Genomic DNA, 26366 nt, shown 5'->3' with positions numbered 1-26366 from the left:
TATTTGGAGAGATTATCATGTGATATCGAAAGGTTCATGATAATTTTGAGTGCACATTATTTTGAAAGATAATGTGTAGAGAACAAAATAAAATAAAGAGATTTATTTTAAAGTGATATGTGGTATTTTAACTTTATGGTTAAATGTGGGGGTGAGATTTGAGTTTAATCAAATTTATTGAGAAATTATTGATTATATATATGTGGTTTTGAATTTAATATTCTAAATTAATATTTTGCTATGTGCATATGTGAAATTTTGACATATTTAATGTCAAAATTTGGTGGTAATAATTTCAAGAAGGAAATTAAATTTAAGATAGTGGGGGTGCATACTCCAATATGAGAAGTTTAGACATATTGAGTGTCTAAAACTAAAAATGTATATATTTGAGATATATGCTTGATGTCTTAAATATAGTATAACTTTGACATGTTTGATGTGTAAAGTTAAGTGTGTAATTTAGACATGCTTGGTGTCTAAATTAATGTTTAATTTTGATATGCTTGATATCAAAATTATTGAGAATTTGAGTTGTGTGAAAATTAATCTTTTATGATTGAATTTTCAAAGCTTAAGTACTTAAGGAGAAAAGTGGTCACAAAGTGAACACTATATATTTGGCTAGCATGATTCGTTTGGAATCAAAAGTGTGAGGTTAACAAATCGCTTAATCTTCATACAAGATTAAAGCATGAATTTCGAGGGATGGGACCTAAACTCCCTTAGCGTTTTGCTCATTGATGGTAACCTATCTTAACACTAGTAAAAATCTAGTCTTAAGTTCAATAGGTAATAACAAGTCAATAGAGTGAATGTGGTACTCAATTGTCCCATCTATGGATGAGTACATGTGGTGAAAATTGATGGTTAAAACTGAAAGGTTTTTTAATGGAGCTTAAGCTTGAGAAAACTCACTTAAGCTTAAGAAAGTGTCTAAAGTGTTGTGAGACACTAAAACTCCACCTATATGGACTAGGGGTGGTGCCGCCTCTTATGAGAATTGGGAGTTATTCTCTAGAAAGTCCATGAATTGGATTTGTGCACATGGCCATTAACGGTGCAAAAGCAATCCATAAGGTTCTTGAGTGAACATAGCAAATGTGTGTGTGTTATCATCGGTTTGTTATCAAGAAATAGTGGTTCAATGCTACGGCAACCAAAATTTCGATAAACTTTGTGGTAATTACACTAAGGTAAAATTCAAGTCGAAAGACATTTTACACTATGCACAAATGCAATGGTTTCTATTAGAGTGAAGTTATTTAATCAAGTGGGGGAATATTATATTACTCCATAATATAATGTTTGATTGATTAAATAAAATGTTGTGTTACAAAATTATTTGCTACAAATGAGATATTATTTAATCTAGTGGGGGAATGTTATATTATTTTATATAATATAATATTTAGATTAAATAATTAAGTTGTAAATAATTAAGTGTGACAAAGTATTAATTTTGTCAAATTGTAACATACATTATGGAGTTACAAAATGTATGTAGAATGATCACAAAATAGGAGTTGCAAATCCTTTAAATTGATGATCACTTGAATATGTAACTCTCATCTCTTTTTCACTCTTAAATTAGTAAAAGATGTTACTAATTATTTATGAATGTGAATGAATGATAGCTATTAAAAATATAGTTGTTGGAGACTTGATTTATTCATTTATAAGGTGTATAAATGGTTCAAAATCAAGTGGGAATGATTTGGAACACTTTGGAAAAGAATTGGCCAAAGCTGAAAAAATGGTAACTAGTAACTAGTTACTGTTTTTTTTCAGCATATTATTGCCCACGTTTTTTGAAAGTTTGAGAGCCTTTGTAACAGCCCAAAACTCCTCCAAATCACCCAATTAATAACATAAATGCCCAATTTATGATTGGTAACATCCAAGGGCTTTATGGTGATCATTCATGTTCATATGAGAGTGAAAACTCTATAAATAATGGCCATATTGTTCACTTGCATAAGAAGTGGTTGAAACCATTTGTTGTGGTTAGAACCTTGTGAGGATATGCTCATCCTTAGACACTAGGCTGAGCATATGAGGCTTGATAAATCCTTAAGAGCATTTCTAGAGTTTCCCTAAGTGTCCATATGAGGGAGGAAATGACTTTTAGGACAAAGGTCCTTGAGCCTTGGTCAAGCTTTTTGTGTGTTATCCTTCTTCTTCTCTAGATTTCTTGTAATCTTGATGAAATACTTTTATTTGTATTTTGAGTATTTTGATTGTAATCCTCCTATTCTCTCTTGTAATGAGAATTTTTCCAACATATGAAAATGCATAAGATAAGTGGTTAATTTTATTTATTATAATAATAATGTAATAAATTAATTAGGAGAAACACAAGAATCACGAGACAGTATAACTGGACTATCTACCACCTCAAAAAAATATGTATAGGAAAAAATAAAGGTAGGTAAAACAAAACAACTGTATGCCTAGATTAATTCAGAGGAAAAAAAAAGGTAGGTAGAAGAAAAAGCAACTGTCTCATAGTCAAATGCACCAAAATTATGTACTTTTTTGGGGGGTCTAATATTTTTAATTATTTTCTAAGAGAGCCATCATATTTTGGTAAGTACTTATTAAACTTTATTTATTAAGCTATTAAGAATAATTTGTGAAAATTGTTAGGTGTTATTAGGGTGCCTTTGGAAAGTTATTGAGAAAATAAATTTGAATGTTATTGGAAGTAATGGTACAATTTAATACATTTATCTCACCGTATAATTACACTATAATTATTTAGTAAAGTAATTATATAATCTAAATGTACTTTTAGAATTGATCATATGTAATTACTATTTTATATTCAAATAAATATTGTATTTTAAAATATCGTATAATTACTAAAATATTAATAACTTAATAATTATACAATTTTGTAATTATACAAAAACTTCCAAACATATCCTTAATTAACCAAACATAATTATATTGGGAAATGTAGGTTACACTACTTCTAGCCTTCTTGGAACAATATGAGAAAAAGTATATATGAAATTAATTAAAGTTATTTACAAAATATTTAGTCTTAAAATTAATTTATTAAAAATACGAGTTCCCTATAAATAATTAGGCAAACCTAGAGTTGTCCAATCATGTCTAGCTTTTCAACGTGATACGAGTCTAAAATACACAAAAAAATATGGTCTTAAACCTGTCACAACACAAAAAAAAATATAGACTTAAAAACAACAAGTACGAAGATACGGTATGAAAACACGAATTACATCCATAAGTTTATTTTTTATTAGTAGACCAACGAGACTAGTGACAGATGTATGATAACCATCTCGGAAAAAAAAAAAAAGAAAGTACATGATAAACAAGACAAGAAGATATACAAAATTTGTGAGACAGTATGAATGTTCTCAACACGAGAAACATAAGAGTATATGATCTCAACAAGCTTGCTTAAGGGCTTATATTTATTTTTTCTATCTAATTAAAAAATTACTTATTTTATATTATATGGGTTGAAGTTGTTTCATTAGTTGAAAAGAATTAAAAATATATATATTCAACAGAAAAAAAAAGAATAATAAAAAATTTAATTAAGTATCTAAATTAAACATAGAAATTAAAAAAAAAAATCTTTTATTATTCATCATTGAATCAAAATTTAAAGGTTTAATAATTCTAAAATTAATATTTATAATCAAAATAATTAGTAACCATCAATGAAAATATCCACTGAGAAGTGTTTCATATGTATTATAAAAATATTATATTACATGTGATAGAATAAAGTTTTTTTTTTTTTTATGAGTGTGATAAAATAAAGCTGATATCCCAAAATTTACATCGATGTCATGACGTTCAGCAAGGTGACACGTGATTGATATAATTGAACATGGACGGAGTATATCTCCTGATTATTCTGACGAGGCCAAGGAGATGAATTATTCAAAGTCTAACCATCAAAACAATCATTTGAGACAAGCCAAGATCTCGTAAAATGCCGAGTGGACCTAGCATGCCGAATAAGTTTGATGGTCGACCAGAGGCACGCGTTGAGTGAAGATCTTCCATAGATCTTTTTCTTAATTATGTAGCTCAATTAAATTCTTATTTTTGTGGAACTCACTGACCAGTCTAAGATAATTGTTGAATTTTAGAGTTAACTCTTTTCCCAATTTTTTCCCTTTAATATCGGGAATTATATCCTATAATTTAGCAACTTATGTAATCTTACTTTTCTTATAAATAGTGAAGTCATTTCACTATTTAAGAGGACCTTTTTTCGCATTCCAAAAAGGCACACTCTGCAAAAATATTTGTACGCTTTTCAAGAACTATTGAGAAACTCACATGACCGAACCTTGTGATCTTTATAGTTCTTCATAATAATACAATAAAAAGGAAAGTAGACTATTACCATAATCAGGGGTCAAACCTCTATAAATATCGTGTGTCGTTTATTGTTCTTATTTTATTATTAATTACTCTACAAATATTGTCGCTTTTAAAGACTCTGTATTGTTGACTAAAAGCGAGGTCAACAAAAATATTTTCAAATTATTTTTTATCAAATTAATATTTTAGATATAAAAGAAAATAAATACAAATTAAAATATAAAAATTTCTACAAAATATATTTATGATTGTAATAAGTCAAATCATAACATTATTATTATAATTAAAATTTTTACAATTTTTAACACTTTAAAATTTTCAAATATTTTTTTCTACAATTTAACTATTTTACCTCACAGTTTAACTACAATTATACTAAATTGGCCCATAATACTAAAATTAACATATATAAAAAAGAAATACGTGCAACAAAATATTAAATTTTTTCGACACAATCATTTTTAATTTTTTTAGATGTAAAGTAACCATAAAAAAAAAAAGAACAATAAGATTCGAGTTACAATTACAACAACTGATTTAGAAATGGACCATTTCAAATGATCTCTCTATATAAGCCTAATGATTTTCTAGCAAGGTTATGCGCATGAATATTATCATTTTTTTTAAATGTGGTGAACAAAATCATTAGGAAATAAAGACAAAGAGTTTTGCGCCAAGAACAAGATCCGAGAAAGAAAATCTATTCCTCCATTTGTGCTTGATATTGTTAAGCACAAAATAAGATCTAATTTTTTTTTCTTCTAATCATTATGAAAGTCAAGAAACTATCGACCATATTTTAAAAATAAATAATAAAGAAAAGTGGTTGCTTATCAAGAAAACTCAGTTTAGGTCATTATAGGGATTAGGTAAAAATTAGACTGCATAGCCAAACTAGGTTGTAGCGTCCATATTTAAAATTTACTAAACTCAAAAGCTAATTTTATTATATTATAATTATATAACCATATAAGTCGGGATCCCGAGTTATAAAACACAGTTAAAAATTACATTTACTATTACAAAATCTCTTAATAATTTTTTTTTTTAAACAAATGACAGGTAACAACAAAAAGCAAAATATTGAAAGACCGAAACCTTCCAGGTTGCACTGTCGTGATATGTAAAATCACTGTCAAGCTCCAACTCACTGTTCCTCCAGCTTAGTTTTTCCTTTACCTACACAAGGTAGCAAACTGATGAGTCAACAGACTCAGTAAGATATGCACAACATATATATAAACAATACTTATACCGGCTTTATGCTTAAGCCGTCCTAAGCCCCAAAACCCGAGCTCACCAAATGGTTAAGAACGTTCTTAAGGGAAGTACGACTATTGTACCATATGTACTAAAGTACCAACTCTGTACTCGTGTTGGTAGAGCCATTATCGTACTCCCGGGAGTTACTAAGTGTTGTACCACATGCACGACGTACCCCCCAGTACTCGTGTTGGTAACACTGTAACTATCATAGAATCCTACACTATACTAACACCCTTAAATTCACATCTCCATTTATGTTAGTAGTGTAAACATTTAATAATAAGCATATATTCACATACATATTATTTATGCTATCTTACCTCGTTCTGTGCTCAAGTGTGTCGGTCAGTCTAAGTGGAAACACAGCTTGACACTTTACAGGGTCCTAAACTATAATATTCAAAACTAGATGAGAGACACGCTAAAACACATATCGGGGATTTAAAATCGAAACTAAGGATAACCCTATCGATAAACAGGATGCTAACATCCCAAACAACACAAAAATAGGGAAAACTAGGGTTCTGAAAAATGGCCCAACCGGAAGTCCGGTTCCTGAGTACCAACCGGTCGATCGGTTTTAAAGGTCCCCCAGAACCGGTCAACCTAGTCTGTACTGGGAACCCAAAAAATTTACCCATGACCTCAAAATTCACCCAAACTTTACAATTTTCTCTAGAGTACCTGTATTCATCATACTAAACTCAAATCAAGCAATTATTCTCAGTTTTAAACCCATAAATTCAATCCACCATTAAAGGTTAAGATTTGAGTTCTTAAACTCAAATTTTGCTTAACCCCAAAATAACAACCAAGTCTAGCCCAAACTACTTCTAATATCCTTAACCAAACTTCAAATTATAAAATCAAACAAATAGTTCAACCACAGAACTTAAAACTTAAAAAACATGCACTTATCCTAGCTTGAGCTAAGAAACTTCAAAAAGGAGAAGATTAGAGGGTTTTACCTTGGTTATAGACACCTAGATCTTACTGAAATCACCTGAATTCAACTGAAATTCCTTCCCCCTTTTTGGTTGTAGGTGATTCAAAAGAGAGAGGGAAAGATAGAGAGAGGTATGTTTAGGTAATTCTAGATTTTCATCAATAACCTTAGTTTATTTTCCTATTAAAAGTATTATCTACAGCAATATATAATTCCTCAAAAAAAAAAAAACAAGAGAATTACTCAACAAAATGACCTTTTAGCCCTTAGACAAAAAAACAAAATTAAGTGTCCACCAAGGGTAGAATGGTCATTAACTAACCCCACTAATTTCCCAACACTACTAATACCTCAATGATGCCCCGATAATAAAATACTATACCAAATAAAATGTGACTCTCTTGTGGCCCAACGTCGATTTCCATCGTTACTAAGCAAAGTCATAGGTAAACGAGAAATTTACAGATAGCATAATTAACATATATATACTTAAATAAATCCCCACAACATGCATATTATAAATAATAATTAAATCTCATGAATAAACTCTATTTATTTGATAGTCCAATATATTAACATACGCGGTCTTTACATAGGTACTCCTTAAATAGCTAGTTAATTAGCTTCGAGATTTAGACACAAATCGTTTAAATTCAGAGTTACTGAAAAGAGGAGTTTTTATTACTTCTTTCTAAATTTATGCATCCGAAAACACATGAATATTTTTTTTTTCAATATTTTTCATAGCAATATTTATTATAATTACAATAACATTCTTATAAATTTTTAATTTTTTTTAATAATTTACAGTGTCGAAAATCGATTTGAAGTTTTTTGAACGTCCGTAGTAAACTTCAATAACTGGAATATTATGTTGTCAATACTATAAACTATATATATGTAATTTTTCAACAATTTACAGAAATAATGTTATAACTATGACGAACACCACCATAAAACTTTTTTTTTTTTTGAATGCAAAAAATAAAAAAAAAATGTTGTAATAAAATATTTTAATTAAGACTCGTCTCAAAAAAATTCAAGCCTAGGTTATATGAAAAATGCATTGTGGATACATGATACACAAAATATTAAGTGGGCCTATTATCAAAGAATTCAAAGATGGTAATTCCTCAACTCACTAAAAGAAATATTTTTATTTTTTAAAAAAATTAAAAAAAAATCTACAATGCATCCTAAAAAAAAATATTTTCGTTCTCCGTATGTTTTGGCATTTAAGAGAATTTTTTATTATAATTATTGTCATAATCGTATACATTGTAGTTATTTAAGTCCACCTAATAAATTTTCAAAAAAAATCTAAATAGTTTACAGTTCCGAAAATAATATTTAAATATTTTGTGACTATTTTTTCTTATACGTATAGTAAGTAATTATTTGAACTTTATTTTTGCTACTATAAACTAGTCGATTTTTTTAAGAAAATTTATAAGTAATCCTAAATAACTACAAAGTACATAATTATGAAAAAGAATTAGACTAAAAAACAATTTAATGTCGAAAAAGATATTAAGTGTATGTATTGGAGAACATTGTCCCATATGGATTAAATGTATAAATATATTAAGTCATATATAAGAACATGGGGTACTCCACTTATTATATTAGTTTCAAAATGGAACCTCATGTTTCTCAACATGTTATCAGAGCCATATTCTTAGCGGGCTTTCGACCACATCTATCCAGATAGTTAGCCAACTATATAAGATCCAGATAGTACAAATACGCTTGAGATTCGAACAAAATAAAATCTAGATGGTGCAAAGATACTTGAGATCTGAATAAAAATAAAACGAACAAATGACACAACCTGTGATAAAGTAATTCAAGATTAGTGAATAAAAATAATCATCATCTTAAGAGAGATATTAGAGAATATTGTTCTGTATAAATTAAATGTAAAAATATTAAGCCATAATTAAAAACTCAAATTACTCTAATCATTACCTATTAATTTTACAATGGAACCTTATATCTCTTAAGGCAAACACCTTTTTAAGGATTGTCAAAATGTTAATTTACTAGACTTTGATTGAAATTGTAAAATATATCAAACCCACAACAATTATAAGTATATGTTCTTGCAAATTCTTTCAACAACACAACTTAAACTAATTCTTACATAAACTACAACTTTACCATAATAATACACTGCTTCCTAGCATTGTCATTGGCTATTCTACTATGGCTATAACCAATTAACATTAAAGCTACAATTATAGGTGTATGATCATCTTTAGTTGTGAGTTTAATTGGTAGGAATATTGACTAGAGATATTTATAAGTGTATATATTAATTAACCATACATGCATACATGTATTTATGAAGAAAAGAAAGTCCCTACAAAAGGTCATATGGGATTTTGTTTGAGTAGACATATAAATAGGAAAGAGGACCCCAATTGAAATCAATGTGTCGGTATGCTATTAAAATTTGGGTTAGAGAGTTTGAAAAGAATCAAACATAACCACCTAGTCCCACCTTCTATTTTATCAATAATGGACATGGATATGACTTTCCTTCTCCATCAATATTTTGCTTCAAACTTATGTAATTATGTCATTTATTGAAGTCCCAACATAATTACTAATTATCATCATGTCATCCACTTCTTACCTTGCTTATAACATCAATACATATAATGTTAGAAATTAGTAAAATTTAGTAATGTGTATGCTTCAATATTAAAATTAATTGGCAATGAGTAAGTATGTCTCAAGCCAATTGAGGTTATTAAGCCAAAAAAAATCTAATTGGACTTTTTTATATGAATTTTTATGTTTTTTTATATATAGGTGTAAGAATTTAAAATATAATGTTTTGAAAATATAATTGGGCATTTCTTCTTAAAAAAAATAGGGTTTTTTGTTTCATTTTTATATGTCAAAACATTTTTTTTTTGTATATTTACGGAATTCACACATAATCTCTTATAGCAACTAACAGAGTAACCTAAATCGCAACCAAAATTTGTATAGCAATCCACATAGAAACTACTAAAGCAACCCAAACCGTAAATTTGAAAAAAAAAAATTTAAAAAATAGTATATGGGGTAATTTCTAAAAAAAATATTAAATATAGTATAAATTATATATTTTTATAGAAAATAGTTATATTATTTAATAAATAATAGTAAAAATACAAAAATAGTATTTTTAAAAATAAATTTGGGGCTTTTTTGTTAAAAGGTTTTTTGATCCTGAGTGGGGGGCCTTGGGCGTGAGCTCCTACTGCACCACCCTTGAGTCGACCCTGACAATGAGAGGAGTAACTTATGCATCTTATATATAATTTTGGACGGCTCGATCAACGGATCACAAGCAACTCTTTTTGGACTAGATTGCTGGCTTACAACAGATCACATGCAATTCTTGTTTTTTTTTTTGCTCATTTTTTTAGACTGCTGATACTTTTGGCTCACAACGGATCACAATCGAATCTTTTTTTGGCTCATCTTTTTATATCAGTGGCATTTTAGTTCATAACAGATCACAAGTGGCTCTTTTTTTACTCACTATCTCTGAGTCATAATGAGCTCGTTTGGCTTGTCTTTTTGGACCAATTATTGAATTTGGATCGGATACTCATTAGAGTTTTTTTTTGGTTATAATACCATGTTAGAATTTGGTAAGGTGCAAGGGGTCCGTCTCAAAACCAATCGACAAATGAGAAGAGAAGTCCATACATCTTATATAGATGTTATATTTTTACACCTTAACATTGTGAGACCCTAACTGTAATGACCGCATTGGTTATAATACCATGTTAGAATTTGGTAAGGTGCAAGGGGTCCGTCTCAAAACCAATCGACAAATGAGAATAGAAGTCCATACATCTTATATAGATGTTATATTTTTACACCTTAACATTGTGAGACCCTAACTGTAATGACCGCATAATTTAGATATGGATTAGTGGGGCTATAGACATTGATTATCATCATTATTATTATTAATTGTGTGGATATTTATGTTAAATGTAAAATATGTTATTTTTGTGATTCTAGCTCAGTGGCGATGGAAAATACAATGGAGGGTTATCTAAGTCACATGGGTGAACAGGGAATCTTTTATTTTAGCAAGTTATAGTAGGTTGTGATCGAACTTTGAGTTTAGGCGGGGTTATGGTATTGTACCATTTTATCCCTAAGTCATTTTATTACTTAAATTTCAAAGCAAAGGCAATTTGGTCTTTTTAAATTATTGTGGATAAGTCACTACTACAATTTAGCCTTTTAGTGACACTATTTAGTGACATGCACAAAAGTGCGGGTCACTAAATAGATAGGAGTGATTTTTAGTGACATGCACAATTAGACTCTAAATGTTTAGTGTTAGTCTCCTGCAATGTGTGTCACTGAAAATATGGAGTGTCACTAAAGATTAAAATCTATTTTTTTTATTATTTTTATTAATTTGAAAAATTAAGACTTATAGTGACACGCCAAGCGTGAGTGGATAAATATGCCCTGACACACCTAGCGCGTCACTATATCAATACCGTAATTTTTTTTCTTAAAAAAATACAGCTGTAATTTAAAATAAATAAAAAATAATAATATTATCAAACCCCAATTAAAATACAATCTGAAAAAAAAAGTAATTTATATAATTATCACCTCTCTCTCTCTCTCTCTCTCTCTGCTCAAACAATCAATTCCACAACATAAAAAAAAAAAAGAAAACCCTAACTTTCTCTTCTAATTTATCTCGCCTCCCTCTCTCTCTCTCTCCTGTAGCTGCCGCAGATCTCCCAGCCAGCTCCGGTGACCTCGCCCACCTATCCTTCTTTTCTCTTTCTTCCTCTCTGGCGGCCTAAACATATGGAGCGCCTCCCCTCTCTCTCTGCCCAGATGCGCGACCTGCGCATCGCCTCTCTCTCTGTGCCCAGATGCGCAACCTGACCGATTTTTATGGTACTGATTCAGTTGGATTGCGCATAAAGAAGCAGAAATGGCTAGTTTCAGACTGCCCAGTTGGATTGATTTTAAATGTCCAGTATCGATCCCCTTTACAACTCGAGTATGCTTCTCCAAAGGTACAACTGATGCAATTTGATTTAAATGGGTTTATTTGCTAATTTATGCATAGAATCTGAGTCACCATTGATTTATTATTTATTACATCTAAGTTTATTTTATGAATGAGCAAGTTTACTCAAGTCGATCAACAAGTAAAATGTGAAAAGGAGCAGAAATCGCAGCTGTGGTTTAATGAATTTCTACTTTGGTTTCACACTCCTTTTTCTTTAAGATTTAAATTGTCCTCAACGAAAAGTGACAGAGAGGGTATTCACCTTGAGATTTAGTATATAAAAGAAACATATCTTCCCATTTATATTAAAATCTAAAATGTTGAGAGTTATAATTTTAATTGAGTAGTGGTGTGATTCACACTTGCTTTTGAATTTGTATGTTTAGATCAATTGCTTAGAATTGGACTCTGTTTTCCTAGGCCTTATTATGCTGGTTGAAGGTATATGTGGTCCAACATATCAACGTCTGACATGTTGATTAGAAATTAGAACTGAAATTACTCAGTTGCATTACCCTTTTAGTCAAAAAGAAAGAAAAAGATGCAATTTGATTTAAATGGGTTTATCTGCTAAAGAAAAAGATGCAATTTGATTTAAATAGGTTTTATTGCTAATTTCTTTCTGCTTTGTTTTGTTGGATTTGATTTTGTTTGAAACAAGATGCATGGCCTTTTTAGTTCTAATGTTCTGTCCAGAAATAGAATATTGTTTGTGTTTTTTTTTTTGGTTAAAATTTATGTTTATACATACTGTGATTAACTCATATTTTTCTCTGCAAGCTGACAGTGATGGAGGTGATTTAAGGTTTCTGATAGTTCGTGGTTCTGGCTGGGATTGAAGAGGCAATGTTTGGATTTAATAATTTTATTTGTTTTTTCTTGTTGTATTGTTCATATTTTCTAGGTTTGTAGTCATATTTTTTTTTTTTACTGTTATTGTATTTTGTTTATGTATTTTATTTAAATTATACTTGTATTTTTTTAATCACTTATTCTATATTACTGCTATTAATTATAATATAATTATTTTAAATCTGAATGTATTTATATAATTTGCAATTTAAATTGATAATTATACCTATTTAAATTCTTAATACAATCAAATTAAATATTATTTTTTTAGAAAAATATTTAATATAGTGGCACTTTTTGTGTGTCACTATATCTCCAAAAATATTAATAAAAAAGAAAAAAAAAGATATAGTGACACTTTATGTGTGTGGCTGTTAGCTTTTCAGTCTGGCAAAACCTGACCCTATACGCCTATAGTGACACGCAAAAAATGAATGCAAAAGGTTTCAGTGACACGTGTGAAGTGTCACTAAAAATTGTCTTTCCAGTCACCCTCATTAGTGACGCGCGTTGAAGTGTCACTATACACTTTTAGAGTTACTCAATGTGTGTCACTAAAACCCGATTTTCTAGTAGTGAGTGTCTTAACCTAGTTTTGGCAGCTGAATTTATTTTCTTATTTTATTATTAGATGATGACAATGATGCTAATAACACATCATATTTTGTCAGAAATAGAAAATTGAGATAATAAGCTAGAACCATCCTCCTTCTTCCCCTTCTTGTTTGGTCCAGCTCAAATCAGAAGGAAAACCATTGCTAGTATCATATTTCTCTGGATTTTAAGCTAGGTTTTGAAGTAAATTGAGTGAAGGTAAAATCCTAGAAACCCTATTCTTAACATTAATAAGGTTTTGATAAATTTAGGGTTGTAACTTGGAAATTTTGGTTCTAATTAGTTGGATTTTGGTTAGGGTAGTTTTATGTGGATTATAATTGATGATTTAGGTTTATTTGAGTTGTTGTTGTTGGCCGATTTTGAGGCTGAGCAAGTTTGAGTTTTGACTCAACAATGGCATGTTGAGTTTTAGTGTGTTTTTCTTACTGTTTTTACTTGAAGACTTCTCTAGAATGATATTGCTGGTATTCTGGGAAGTATGGTTGAGTTTGGGAATGATTTGGCTGAGTTTTGAAATTTTTGGTCTGTTTTAGTATGAACCGATTAACCGGTTCTACAGACAGGCAGGACCCCCCAAAAATCTAATTTTACTAGTTTGAGTTATTTTCAGAGCCCTAGTTTGGTGTTTCCCCATATTTAGGGCATTACTTTACTGTTTATCATTAAGTTGCCCCTGGTTATAAGTTTAGATTTTTGGAAAGGGTTGTCCAAGTTATTTACCTGTTTATGTGAATGTGACATAGGACCTCCGTTCAGCTCGAAAATTTTCCATTCAGATTGACCGACATGCTTGAATCTAGAAACAAGGTAAGATTAGCATAAAGTATGTGTATGTATGTAAATGCATGCTAGCTATATTGTTATACACTACCAATACCAGTATGGTTGCGATACGGAGTGCATTGGCACAATGTATGGTATTTAAGGGTATGTTACGGTGTTACCAACACTAGATTAGTGTGTACGTAGTGCATGTCGTACAACACCCAGTAGTACTTCTGGAGTACGGTTCAGCCCTACCAACACTAGTACGGGAAACATACTTTAGTGCATGTGGTATACATAGAGGTTGTACTTCCGTTAAGAACGTTTTTGACCATTTTGTGAGCCTTGTAAGTAGGCACTTGAGGGCCTAAGTACAAGTCAATGTTACATTGTATATTTTATGCATATCTTACTAGGTCTGTTGACTCACTAGTGTGCTACCATGTGTAAGTAAAGAAAAAGCTAAGGCGGAGGAACAATGAGTTCGGAGCTTGATAATGATTGTGCATATTGCAGCAATACAACTTGAAGAGTTTCGGTCTTGAAATATTTTAGGATTAACTTTTATAGTCACCATGTGACATATTACATAAATATATTATGTTGTCAAAATAAATTTGAATTTGGAATGTAAAGTTACATAAATATATTTGATTAAAAGAATAATTAAGCGTCCAATAAAATAATGAAACTTTAATTTTAACAACCAAAAAAAGAACTGTTTAAAATTATTTAAAAATTTACTATTAAAAGTGTACTATTATAGATAGACTTACCTAATTGTGATTGTGATGGTGATTCTTGTGTTTGAGGATGTGTGGGTGGGACAGTTAATGGAATATTCAACGGTTTCTTCTGTTAAGCGCAAACGACAACCAAACGCACAAAACGACATCAAAGTGGTCCCCTACCCCTTTTATTAATAATAATTATTATTGGGAGTGTGCTTAGCATGAGTAATAATACCCTAATGGAGTCCCAATTCCATACATGAATCAAGATATTTTCCTAAGATATTTATATAATAATAATGTATGTTTTATATATATATTAATAAAAATAAAGTTGACAAAATTAATTATCACGTTATTACTATTGGGATTTAAGAATGTGTTTTTATTATGAAACATTAATCAAATCCAAATCCAACTTTAACATCTAACGATGAATCACATGATCTAACCAAAAATAAAAATGAGTTTGTTATTACTTTTTTCTTTTCAAAAAAATACTATTGCTATAGTTTTCGAAATGTATGATTTTAAGATTAATTTATCAATGGAAAAATATTATTTTAGACTAAGTATTTTACAAAAATTACTAATTAAATTTTTTTATTTTGTTAAATAAAAATTTAAATTCTTTATATTTTTTAAATGGTACAAGTTAGTACTATTCGGAACCTAATTTTTTGTTAAAATAAAATTTAATAATAATTTAACTTTAAAGATCTATGATCACATTAATTATATTTTTGTATCTGTTCATGCTACAAGTTTATTTTAAGTTAGTTATGTTAAAAGTATAAAATTGACAAAAATTGAGCTTATTATACTATTTTATTTTTTAAAAAAAATACAAGTTTTAATTTATCATTTCTAATTTATAATTTTTGTAAAACATCGATCCAAAATAATATTTATGCTATAATAATTAAGAAAAAAATATTAAGGAAAAGAATACCAATAACACATTAAAAAATTTGATCACTCTTCTTTATTATTTTGAAGTTAAATATATACATTTTTGTAAAAGCGTTTTACATTATATTTTTTTTGAGTTACATATAATTTGATCTCAATATTTTTTACAAATACAATTTTAATGCGTTCAATATGACTACTTGAACTAACTTCAAATGATTATCTGTATACATTACATTTAAGAGTCGTGTGGTTTACATTTTTGAACATGTGATTTATCATTATATTTGTATATTATAGATTAGAACTTTAATTCACATTAGTCTTCTTATTTACACTTTGATCAGTTTAATGAAATATAATATTTTAACAATATGATCTAATTTCCACTACATTATTCTCTGTCTATTACCTTTTTATTTAATTTTTTTTTTTCCTTTTAAGTACTTAAGTGTAAACTTGACTGAATATATTGCTAAAACTTAGTGTCAAATCATATGAGAAATGAGCAACATCAGATTATATTCTATTTTTCAAAAGAAAAAAGAAAAATAGATATATGGTTTACAGAATATTCATTACTGTTACTTCAAAGCACCACATTAATGTGTACAGTAAAATTCCACTAAAAATAATTAATTAGAAAGCAAATCTCTCTTGTTTTGTTTTTCTTAAGAAAAGAATTAAAGAATATAGGGGTTGATTAGAGGTCACACACGTGTGTGTCTATATATTATAGTGGTGGCTTTTTGCTACCCACCCACAAGTGCCGTATAATTTTTGGCATCTCCAACACTAAATGGCTAACAAATCATTAGGGTTGTTAAGCATCTATATTCTATAATCTATATTAGTATATATAAATATTTCTTTTAACAATATATATTGTTAGTGTATACATATTTTTTAATAATGTATATTGTTAGTATATTTGATATAGTTAGTCACATTATTATTTTGAAAAAAAAAAATAAGATTAATTAAAATTTTTTTCTCCGAATTTTGACATGTACTAAATCGTGCCTATTGAACTAATTTGGCTGTTAAAAATTCTCCCTGAACTATTGAGATAGTTAGATTTAAGGACTTTTGTCTAATTAGCCAATAGTCTAATGGGTTATTATAGTTATCACTTATCAAAGTCAATTGCCAGATAATTATTTTATGAGGACAATGCTAGTTTTACCAAGAGAAATGCTAAAGGGTACCAGTGGTGTCTAGCACTTTCCTATGTGTCAGTATCGTTATTGATCCAACTAAGTATCAGGTCCCATATAATTTAATATAATAGTTTTTAGGAGTATTGCTAACCAATCGCAACATGACATGTCGAGAAGGTGCTAGGTACCACTGGTGCTTTATAGCAATGCCCTTTTACCAACTAATGAATTATATATTAGCAGTTTAGGACATTATTAAGGAATAAGGATATATATATATACTAGTAAAAAATTACATGCGAGGCACGTATAGTAAATTTTATGCTAGGTATTTTTTACTTTATTTAAAAGTGATACAATTAATAATTAAAAAAAAAATTGTATCAACTCAAATATAAAATTGTATTAACTCTGCATTTTTTATTTTAACAAAAATTATATATGATAAATTGTACCAATTACCATTACATGGAAGATCAATAACTCTTCAATGAAGATCATAATAAGAAAGAAATACCTCCGGAAGAACTCAAAGATCTAACCAGATGAAGAGTTCCAGTATTCAGATTTCCAAGTTTCATTTTTTAAGGATGAGAGAACAAACAAGAATTTGAATAATGTATCACACAACTTATCCACCCAACCCAACCAATAGAGTTACATTTTTCTAAGACAAGGTACATGTACATTATCAAAATAACTGTTTTAAGAAAAGAGTAATTTGCGGCAAAACCCCCTCAACTATCAATTTACTTGCAAAAAACCATCCAACCTCATATTTTGGTGGAAAAACCCTCCAAAGTACTGTTCCGTTTACATTTTAAGGTGCCGTCTGTCCAGCTCCTAATTTTGCCCACGTGGCAATGACAAGTCACTAAAAAATTATCCTATGTGGCCATATTTTACAAAATAAAAATAAAACTTTTAGAGTAATTTGCGGCAAAACTCCCCCAACTATCAATTTACTTGCAAAAAACCATCCAAAAAACTTTAAGGTTGGATGGTTTTTTGCAAGTAAATTGATAGTTGAGGGAGTTTTGCCGCAAATTACTCTTAAATTTTTTGTTTTTATTTTAATTTTTATTTTTTAAAATATGGCCACGTAGGATAATTTTTTATTGACCTGTCATTGCCACGTGGGCAAAATTAGGACTTAACGAGGCTGAATAGACGGCACCTTAAAAATGTAAACGAAACAGTACTTTGGAGGGTTTTCCCACCAAAATATGAGATTGGATGGTTTTTTGCAAGTAAATTGATAGTTGAGGGGGTTTTGCCGCAAATTACTCTTAAGAAAAATAGAAAGATTGAGATTTTGCTAATCATCTGTTCGTTTTGTCTTCATCATATTATGTTAAAGAAATGCAATACAAAAGCAAATCGAACCTCTTCTGAGAAACCTGAACTGACCGATATGGTAAAAAAATAATTAGCTAAAATAATGTTTTTGTCATTGCCCGCTTGGACCTCCTTCCTGTCCAAAAGTTTCAACATCAAAATTGATATGACCCATTTTTATTGGAATTAATAAAATACAACTAAGTAAATAATCAAACCATAACTACTTTAAATGCATACATTAAGAACACTATCAGCCATGGAGCAAGACATATCAGGTCAATAGAAAGATTCAAACTTCTCAGAAAATAAACTAATAGACAACAAAGATGTTGAATTTTACTACTGTACCATGGGGAGTAGATACGAATGCAATTCCCAACTTCAAGTTCGACGTCATTGCAAACTACCACAAACTTCTTGTTAAAATATTTAAAAAAAAGATTAGTCAGGTTTAGCAATAGTGAAGTTTATACGTGCAAATAAAATACAAATTCATAAGAAACCTAAATCAATTAATGTTATACATCAAAACTTTTCCAAAAGTAATAAATAATGAATCATGGGAAACGGTAAACATTTAATCATGGAGAACAAACCATATCTTTCCTGAAACTCAGGTGTGCTTTGTAGAAACTCTAACCCTGGATGAGTTGCCAACAGTTCACGTAGCACAGGCTTAAAGTCATCCTGTCGTCAAAGAAGCATTGAAAAAGTATATATCGTATCAATTAATCAAACAAGAGGAATACTACGATTTTGAACACAGTTCCAATCCTTAGCAACAAGAAATTAAAAACTTTTGGATCTTCAAAGATAATTAGCTGGCTATGATGACATAATTCACATGGAATGAATTTAAGAAGACAAAATAAAATAAAAGATAACCTGAGTAAGGTACTTAAGATCCGATTGCTTTAGAATAACATATATTTGAGTAGCCATATCCATAGTCAACATATTTCCATTGATCCAATAATTAACAAAAGCACCTCTACAAACAAAATAATTAATATATAAAAACTGATACATGGGAACTGTACAAACTTATTAATTTCACGTGTTCATTTTAACAAACATCAAAATAACCATTATGCAAAAGAGCTCATTCAAATTTCATTTAAGCGGATGTCCCCACTTGACTAAAAGGATTTTAAAAAAAAGTACCAAGGACAACATTCACTCATAAAAGAAAGATCAATCCACCTTGATTCCACATTTATCAACTATACACAAAAGCTAAACGTTAATCCCAAATCATAGAGTGAAAGTTACTTTTAGTGTTTCTCAACTTTTGCAGAAAGCCAGTGCTATCACTCAAACACAAGCCTCTTCATCAAGTTTTCCTACATGTACCAACCTACATACCACAATACTTTCAAATTCTGTATGCAAATTTCTAGGAAAAAAAATTGACAAGCAAGAGTTTCTCTAATTTACTAAAGCTATATTTGATCCACATAACAAAATCTTCCATAATATGCAAGAACAAATTGGAAATCCACATTAAGAAAATCTAACCTTTGCCCAAATCATCGCAATTTCTTTCGAGTATCGGCTGAAGAATGAGTGAGCCAGTGAGGTGAGTGTCTGAGTGTCCGAGGCTCTCGTCGCTGGATCTCCTAGGGTTTTGCGCCCTCAGCTCAATGTCGTCCTTGTTGTGGCTCGGTTCCTTTCAAAAGGCCAAGATTCTGCCGATCTCCGTCCTAAAGCAGTGGTCTTGGAGTTCCTTCGTTCTATTTTGGCTTCATTCAATCAATCGTTTTGGCCACAAGCATTCGGCACTGATGCGATCGCTTCGTTCTTTGTTGATTTTCTGGGATATGTATGGAAAGTTGTCGAATCGTCGCCGGATTCACAGGCGAGGTTGTGGTTTCAACCATCAGTAATGGAGGAGATTTGGGTATTTTGGCTTCAGCTAGCAGCGTCTGGTCCTCTGGTTCAGTTTCCGGCCACTCCGAGGGAACAAATTTGAGTGACCTCGGAGACTTCTTCATCATAATGCTCACCTTTGAGTGTGAATAAGATACGAAAATATTGAGATTGGGAGTGGGAATGGAAGGGAAGAGTCTATTGGTTTTTTTTATTCTTTTACGATTATATGAATAATAGATTAACAACTTCATAAAAAATCGTCTTTGACGTTAACAAACTGAATGGTTTTTTTATATGAATTTATTTATTTATTATTTTTTTTTAAAAAAAAATAAGTTATTAAAAGTAATTAACAAACTGAATCGATGTTTTAAAATCGTTAAAAAACAACATTTTGCATCTCACTTAGCAAAATCTCTGCTGCCTCAATCTGCCCTGCGTTACACACACCAGTAATTAGAGCTCCATAAGTGTGAGTGTTCGGTTTAAGGCCTCTCATAGTTAATGCATCAAACAATGAGAATGCCCTTTTCAAATTTCCTAGTCTACAACTCCATTTGATTAGTGCAGTGTAAACATAAATATCTAGCTCTATCCCTCTCTCAAGCATTTCATCAAACAGTTGCCCTGCTTTTTCAATCTTCCCACAGCTACCATACCACTCTACCAAAAGTGTATAAGTCACAGCATTATAATTCACATTCTCCCTTTCCATCAAGCTCAATATCTCCTTAACACCCTCAAAGTCCTTTCTTTCAATATATGCATCTATAAAACCATTGTAAGTGAAAACATTAGCCTTAACCCCTCTAATACCCAACTCATCCATTAAAGCCTTTGCCCTTTGAAACTCACCTTTCTTACACAACCCATTAATCACAGTAGTCAAAGAATGAACTGTAATTTCAACTCCTTTCTTAACCATCCGATCAAAGAAGGCTAAACACAACTCCACCTTATGAGATTTCTTTAAAGCAACCAAAAGAGCAAAGCAAGACCTTTCCTCAATCTCCAACCCATTCTCATAAGCATATTCAAAAACCCCTATAGCCTCTTCAAACATTTCATTATTCACATAAACTACAAACATCATATCACAAAATTTCTTAACAAATTTGGGCTTCTTCTCACCCCCACCATCAATCAAAGCCACCATACTCGTTAATGGGCAATGGAGATTTTCATCATTGACGATACCATTCATCAAGTTTTTTTTAAAAAATAACGTTAAAGAATTTATATATGTACTTTTGATATATAATTTTTTTTTAAAAAAAAGAATTCAGTTATATAGAATAGATTTATGTAGCTCAAATAATATGAAATATCAATTCAAATATTTAAATATTAATGGTATTTGTTTTATTATTATTTTATTATATATAAATAATATTTTATTATTTTATGAAATAAAAATAAAAAATTACCCATAAATTTCTCATAAACAAAGAATTTCAGTTATATAGGCACATTTTATATAGAAAATAGATATATATTATAATTAAGCTTTTAATCACAGGCGGCCAATTTTCTGAGATTTGATAAACTTAGGTGGCGTTTGGTAACACTTTTTTAATCAGTTTTCTGTTTTTAAAAGTAGAAAAGTGAAAATATTTTTCAAAAACATGTTCTATAAAACTGTTTTTACTTTTCAATTTTATAATTAGAAAGCAAAATTTTAAAAACAAAAAAAAATCACTTTCAATATTTTTTTAAACAGTTTTTTTTTTCTTAATCAATCTTTTGGATTACGACCAGACCCGGACCCAAATCCCCTCTCCACGGCCCTGGCGCTGAACCCGACTTTTGACTTGAACCCGAATCCGACCCCGGACATAGACCCGACTTAAATAAAATCAAAAAATAAAAATAAAAATGAATTTTACAGAACACATTTTTGTTTTCTGTTTTTAAAATTGAAAAATAAAAGTGGTTACATAACGCATTTTTGTTTTTCAAAAATAAATTTTTTAAAAACAAAAATTTTACTTTCATTTTGTGATTAAAAAATTAAAAAACAAAAGTGTTACCAAACGGTACCTTAATTTTTGCCCTCGTTTTGAAGACTCTGATCAAGAATTTAATTCTCTGATTTTTCCTCGATAAAGAAAAAGAATTTAATTCTCTAAAATTATGAATCTTTATATTCAATGTACGTGTCAACTCTAAAAGTTAATACTTAAGAAGTTTTCAGAGGAACTTGATTACCTTTAGAAAAAGAAATTAAAAAAAGACTTGATTCTCTACTCGTGAAACTTCATCATTCATGGCCAGATTGAACTTTTGGTTTGGTATAATTAACAAAAAAAAGTGTCCTCTAATGGTTAAAAAGTAATGTAAATTTGGCACATACTAAATTTGGCACATACTAAATTTTGTACTAAATTTAGCACAATATTTACGATGATATAAAATTTATACCACAATAAATGCACTACTTTTTCATTACATTATGTTAATTCTATTATTTTATTAGTATATTTAATTATCACATTAAGTTATGAAATATTTATATTATTTTTTATTGTCTTACATATTAAAATAATAATAAAATTGATTATAAAGTTATTAGATTTTTTTTTTTAATAAAACATTAATTAGATGTTAAATTTTACATCAAAATTTTAAATATAGCACAATTTTTACATCTCCCATTAGAGATGGTCTGAGGATATATAGTATTTTGTCCATGACTATGATTAATGTATTATTGTATTTTTTTTTTTGAATTTTTTACTTAATTAAAAAATTATTGAACTATTCACAGTATTGTAAAGTGATTATATATCCTTCTGTCAAGATTTTTCACACTTGAAAAATAGAATAATGATGTGAATATTTATATTATTATCACATCAGTAGCACATGTGTAATTTAAATAAAAAAATTATTTTAAAAAAAATAAAAATCCATTAATGAATAAAAGAAGTTAATTAAAAACTTTTAAATTATTATTTTTAAATTAATTACACAAGTAGCGATGATGTAAGCAATAATATGACAATAATCTAAAAAGTCATGTGATCATTATGTTTGTCACATGTGACAAAACATGATAAAATGATCACTTTACTATACTTTGATTATAGTTCGAGGACTATTTTTAATAGGTTGAAAATTTCAATTAATGTATGGGTAATAAAATGGGAGTGGGCGGTTTGTGTGTGCTAGGGTTAGGGTGTGTAATTTTAATATAGGCTAATTATGATTTTTACCTCCCAAATTTTGACATGTATCAAATCATGCCCCCTAAACTTTTAAGGTCGTTAAAAATACCCCATGAACTAATGAGATTGTTGGATTTAAGGACTTTTGTCCAATTTTAGTAAAAAAAGTTTATAGTTCGAGGGGGCATGATTTAGTACATGTCAAAGTTCGAGGAGCGTGATTTGGTAGATATCAAAGTATGAGGAGCATGGTTTAGTACATAAACAATCAAAGAAATAGTAAATGGGCCTTAAATCTAACAATCTCAATAGTTCAGGGAGAATTTTTAACGGCTAGAAAAATTCTAGGGGCATGATTTGGTACATGTTAAAGTTTAGGGAGAAAAAAATCCTAATTAGCCTTTAATATATATTAGGGTTTTAGTGTAAATGGGCCTTATGTTTTGGGTTTTTTTTTTTTTATTTTATTTTTCAATTTGTTATTATGTCAATTTTTAATTGTAGCGTCAGTTTATAACCGACACAAAAATTAAAATGTCATTTTTAAACCGACACAAAGTAACGTTAGTTCCGAACCGACAAATCTTATTTTCTTACATTAATTTTCAGCATTGACTGACGTGTTGACCGATGCAAAAATAATATTTTGTAATAGTGTATACTAGGTTAGTATTACGTGCAATACACGTATACTTAGTTATATTCTTCATTATTATTTAGATTATATGTATTGTTTAGTTGTATAATTAATTTTTGTAGATGTTATTCAATAAACAACATCATTTTTAATTAAAAATATGTAATTTAAGTGTTATTTATACAAAGAAAACATAATAATATTTAAAATTTATTGTTAATTATAATTTTAATTAGTTTGATTATAATACAATACTATGTCAAAAGTCAGGTGTAAAATAATACTTATTTTACTATATGGGCAAAATAATACTATGTCAAAAATTAGAGTGTAAAATAATACTTATTTTACTACATAAGGGTAAAATAATAATATGTCAAAAATCAAAAGGTAAATTAATTATCAAACATCAAGTTGTAAAATAATCAAAAGTGAGAGGATAAAATAAAGAATTATTTCACAAATACATAAAAATAATAAAAAAAAAATTACAAAAATATGCTTGCACAAAATTTTAAATATTTGTATGATTTATTTAAAAAAATACGATTTTTTAATGTTATACTCTTATTAATTTATTGTTAATTTTTTGTTATATGTATATTATTTTGATGTTATATATTCTTTACTTTTATGTTGTTTTCATAAAAAATTGTAAAAATATAAAAATATTCTTTAAATATATATAAAAATATAATTTTTTTTAAAAAAATAATATCTCATTTAATTATCTCATAATAAAATAATACTAGATAATAATACATTGGAATGATATGTTGTGGTATCATAATTATATAGAAGCGTGGTTAGTAAGCCAAGCCAATAATAATAATAATAATAATAATAATAATAAGGATTATTTCCACAATCGAAGGAAAAGAATTAATATTCCAACAGAATCATTTGAAAATTTGTCCTACATTATAAAGATTCAAACGTTTGCTTTGCTTAATTTACTTTAAATTTTGATTTTAATAATAATACCAAATTACAGTTTATTATTTTATCAAATACTACAACAATACCAAATATATAATAAAAACATATAATAAGTACTGAGTTTCCATATTATTAAATATGAATAATTTTTTTTTTTTTTTATCTAATTCTAATTAATTTGTTGCAATTCGCAACTTCTAATTTTTTACAACGGTTATAATTAAATAAAAATTAAGTATTTAAATACAAACACATACATAAAATTTAGATATTTACATTGTTAATATTCTATTAGTTTACAATTTTAATCACACAATAATTTACTACTCATGAAAATTTCTTATATGATGAGGGGGGAATTTTTATAAATTGATATGAACCTTTCTATATAATCTTATATAATATTATATATATATATTAATATAACTAAATAACCCCTCAATATATATATAAATAAATAAGCTTTCTTAGTATAAATCTTCTTCAGTATGTTATTTCATACTGAGATGTCACGTGGTGTCCTCACAAATAAATTTATATGGTAAATTTATTTCTTCCGATCGAAGAATATTTTATTAAAAAAAAAAACTGTTTCATATATTAATTGTTGGTATTGGATCGTCAAAAGATCTTATTTAGACTTCTCATGAAAAATATATATTATTATAACAAATTATACACATAAAAACGTTTATCAAAATGATAATGAGGAAGATGTTTTACCTATTTTGGTTGGTACAGAATTTTTATAATAAATTTATATATTTTTTGAAAAGGAATTTTATGTTATTATTATTATTATATATGATTATTATTAGCACACTTGTATTATAAAAACTTGATAAAAAGCCAACATAATCATATAATTTAAATAAATTAATTAATCACAATTATTAGATTCTAAGTCCAAGTTGAGGTTCTAAAGCGTACGTTAATTTTTTATTTTCCTGGAATCTTTATTTTCTAACAGTAAATTAATTTTAATTTTCTTTATTTAAGACTGAGGGATCCATTAATCTTATAATAATGTATTATTATTTGTAATTAATTTTAAGTACACCCCTGAATTAATAATAATAATAAAAAAAATACAGTCCAAACCTGAATCCGAACCAAAACCACTTCCTTCAATAGTAAAATTATTTATTAAAAAAACAATATGATTATTTAAATAGAAGAAAAAATGTGATCTTTCATTGACGATAAAGACAAGGAGAGATGAAGGATTTTGTTTATGTTTTATTTATTTATTTATGTATAATAATAACAAACCATAAATAAATAAAATAAAGAGTTTTCTTCTGATTCTCTCTCAGCATTTTTTGTAAACTCCGCTTTTTAATTAATTACTCATTCATCTAATTCAAAATAAATAAATAAATAAATAACAAATACTTTACATTCTTATCAATTATTCTACTTTGTCTTTTAAAATACTTTATTAAAATTTTATTTTTTTTCCATATTACATCAAATTTTTACATAATATCATATCTCAGTACTCTATTTTTTCTCTAATAATTTAACTATTATATTTTTTTTTAATATATTTTAACAATTTTTTCATTTTTACATAACAACTAACAGAACAACTTAATAAATTGTAATAAAAATTCATAGTGTAACCTACAAAGCATTCTAAACCGTAAATTTAAAAAAAAAAATTAAAAAAATATATATAAAATAATTTCTCTATATTTTATTTTATATATTTATTAATAATATAGATA

The 26366-nt window shown here is 28.4% G+C and overlaps 1 protein-coding gene and 1 long non-coding RNA gene across 2 annotated transcripts; one reads left to right on the top strand and one right to left on the bottom strand.

Annotated features, from left to right (window-relative positions):
• Positions 1-10853: 10853 nt before the first annotated feature.
• LOC133037780 (uncharacterized) lies at positions 10854-12681 on the top strand. The gene is made up of 2 exons (XR_009687781.1): positions 10854-11646; positions 12430-12681. It is a non-coding gene; the product is annotated as an uncharacterized LOC133037780 (long non-coding RNA).
• A 5414-nt stretch (positions 12682-18095) lies between these two features.
• LOC115717485 (pentatricopeptide repeat-containing protein At2g32630-like) lies at positions 18096-21100 on the bottom strand. Its single transcript, XM_030646471.2, has 2 exons — positions 18907-21100; positions 18096-18708 (listed from the first exon to the last, which is right to left on the bottom strand). The coding sequence occupies exon 1, from the start codon at positions 21095-21097 to the stop codon at positions 20273-20275; it is 825 nt and encodes a 274-aa protein (XP_030502331.1). The 5' UTR covers positions 21098-21100; the 3' UTR covers positions 18096-18708; positions 18907-20272.
• Positions 21101-26366: the final 5266 nt, after the last annotated feature.

The sequence above is a fragment of the Cannabis sativa genome, chromosome 5, assembly GCF_029168945.1.
Source record: "Cannabis sativa cultivar Pink pepper isolate KNU-18-1 chromosome 5, ASM2916894v1, whole genome shotgun sequence".
NCBI classification, from domain to species: Eukaryota; Viridiplantae; Streptophyta; class Magnoliopsida; order Rosales; family Cannabaceae; genus Cannabis; species Cannabis sativa.
The sequence above is the reverse complement of the archived record's forward strand: the minus strand, read 5'-3'. Positions and strand labels throughout refer to the sequence as shown.

Coding starts and splice junctions, on each gene's coding strand:
- LOC115717485 (XM_030646471.2), bottom strand. CDS start 21,097: ATGAATGGTATCGTCAATGATGAAAATCTCCATTGCCCATTAACGAGT.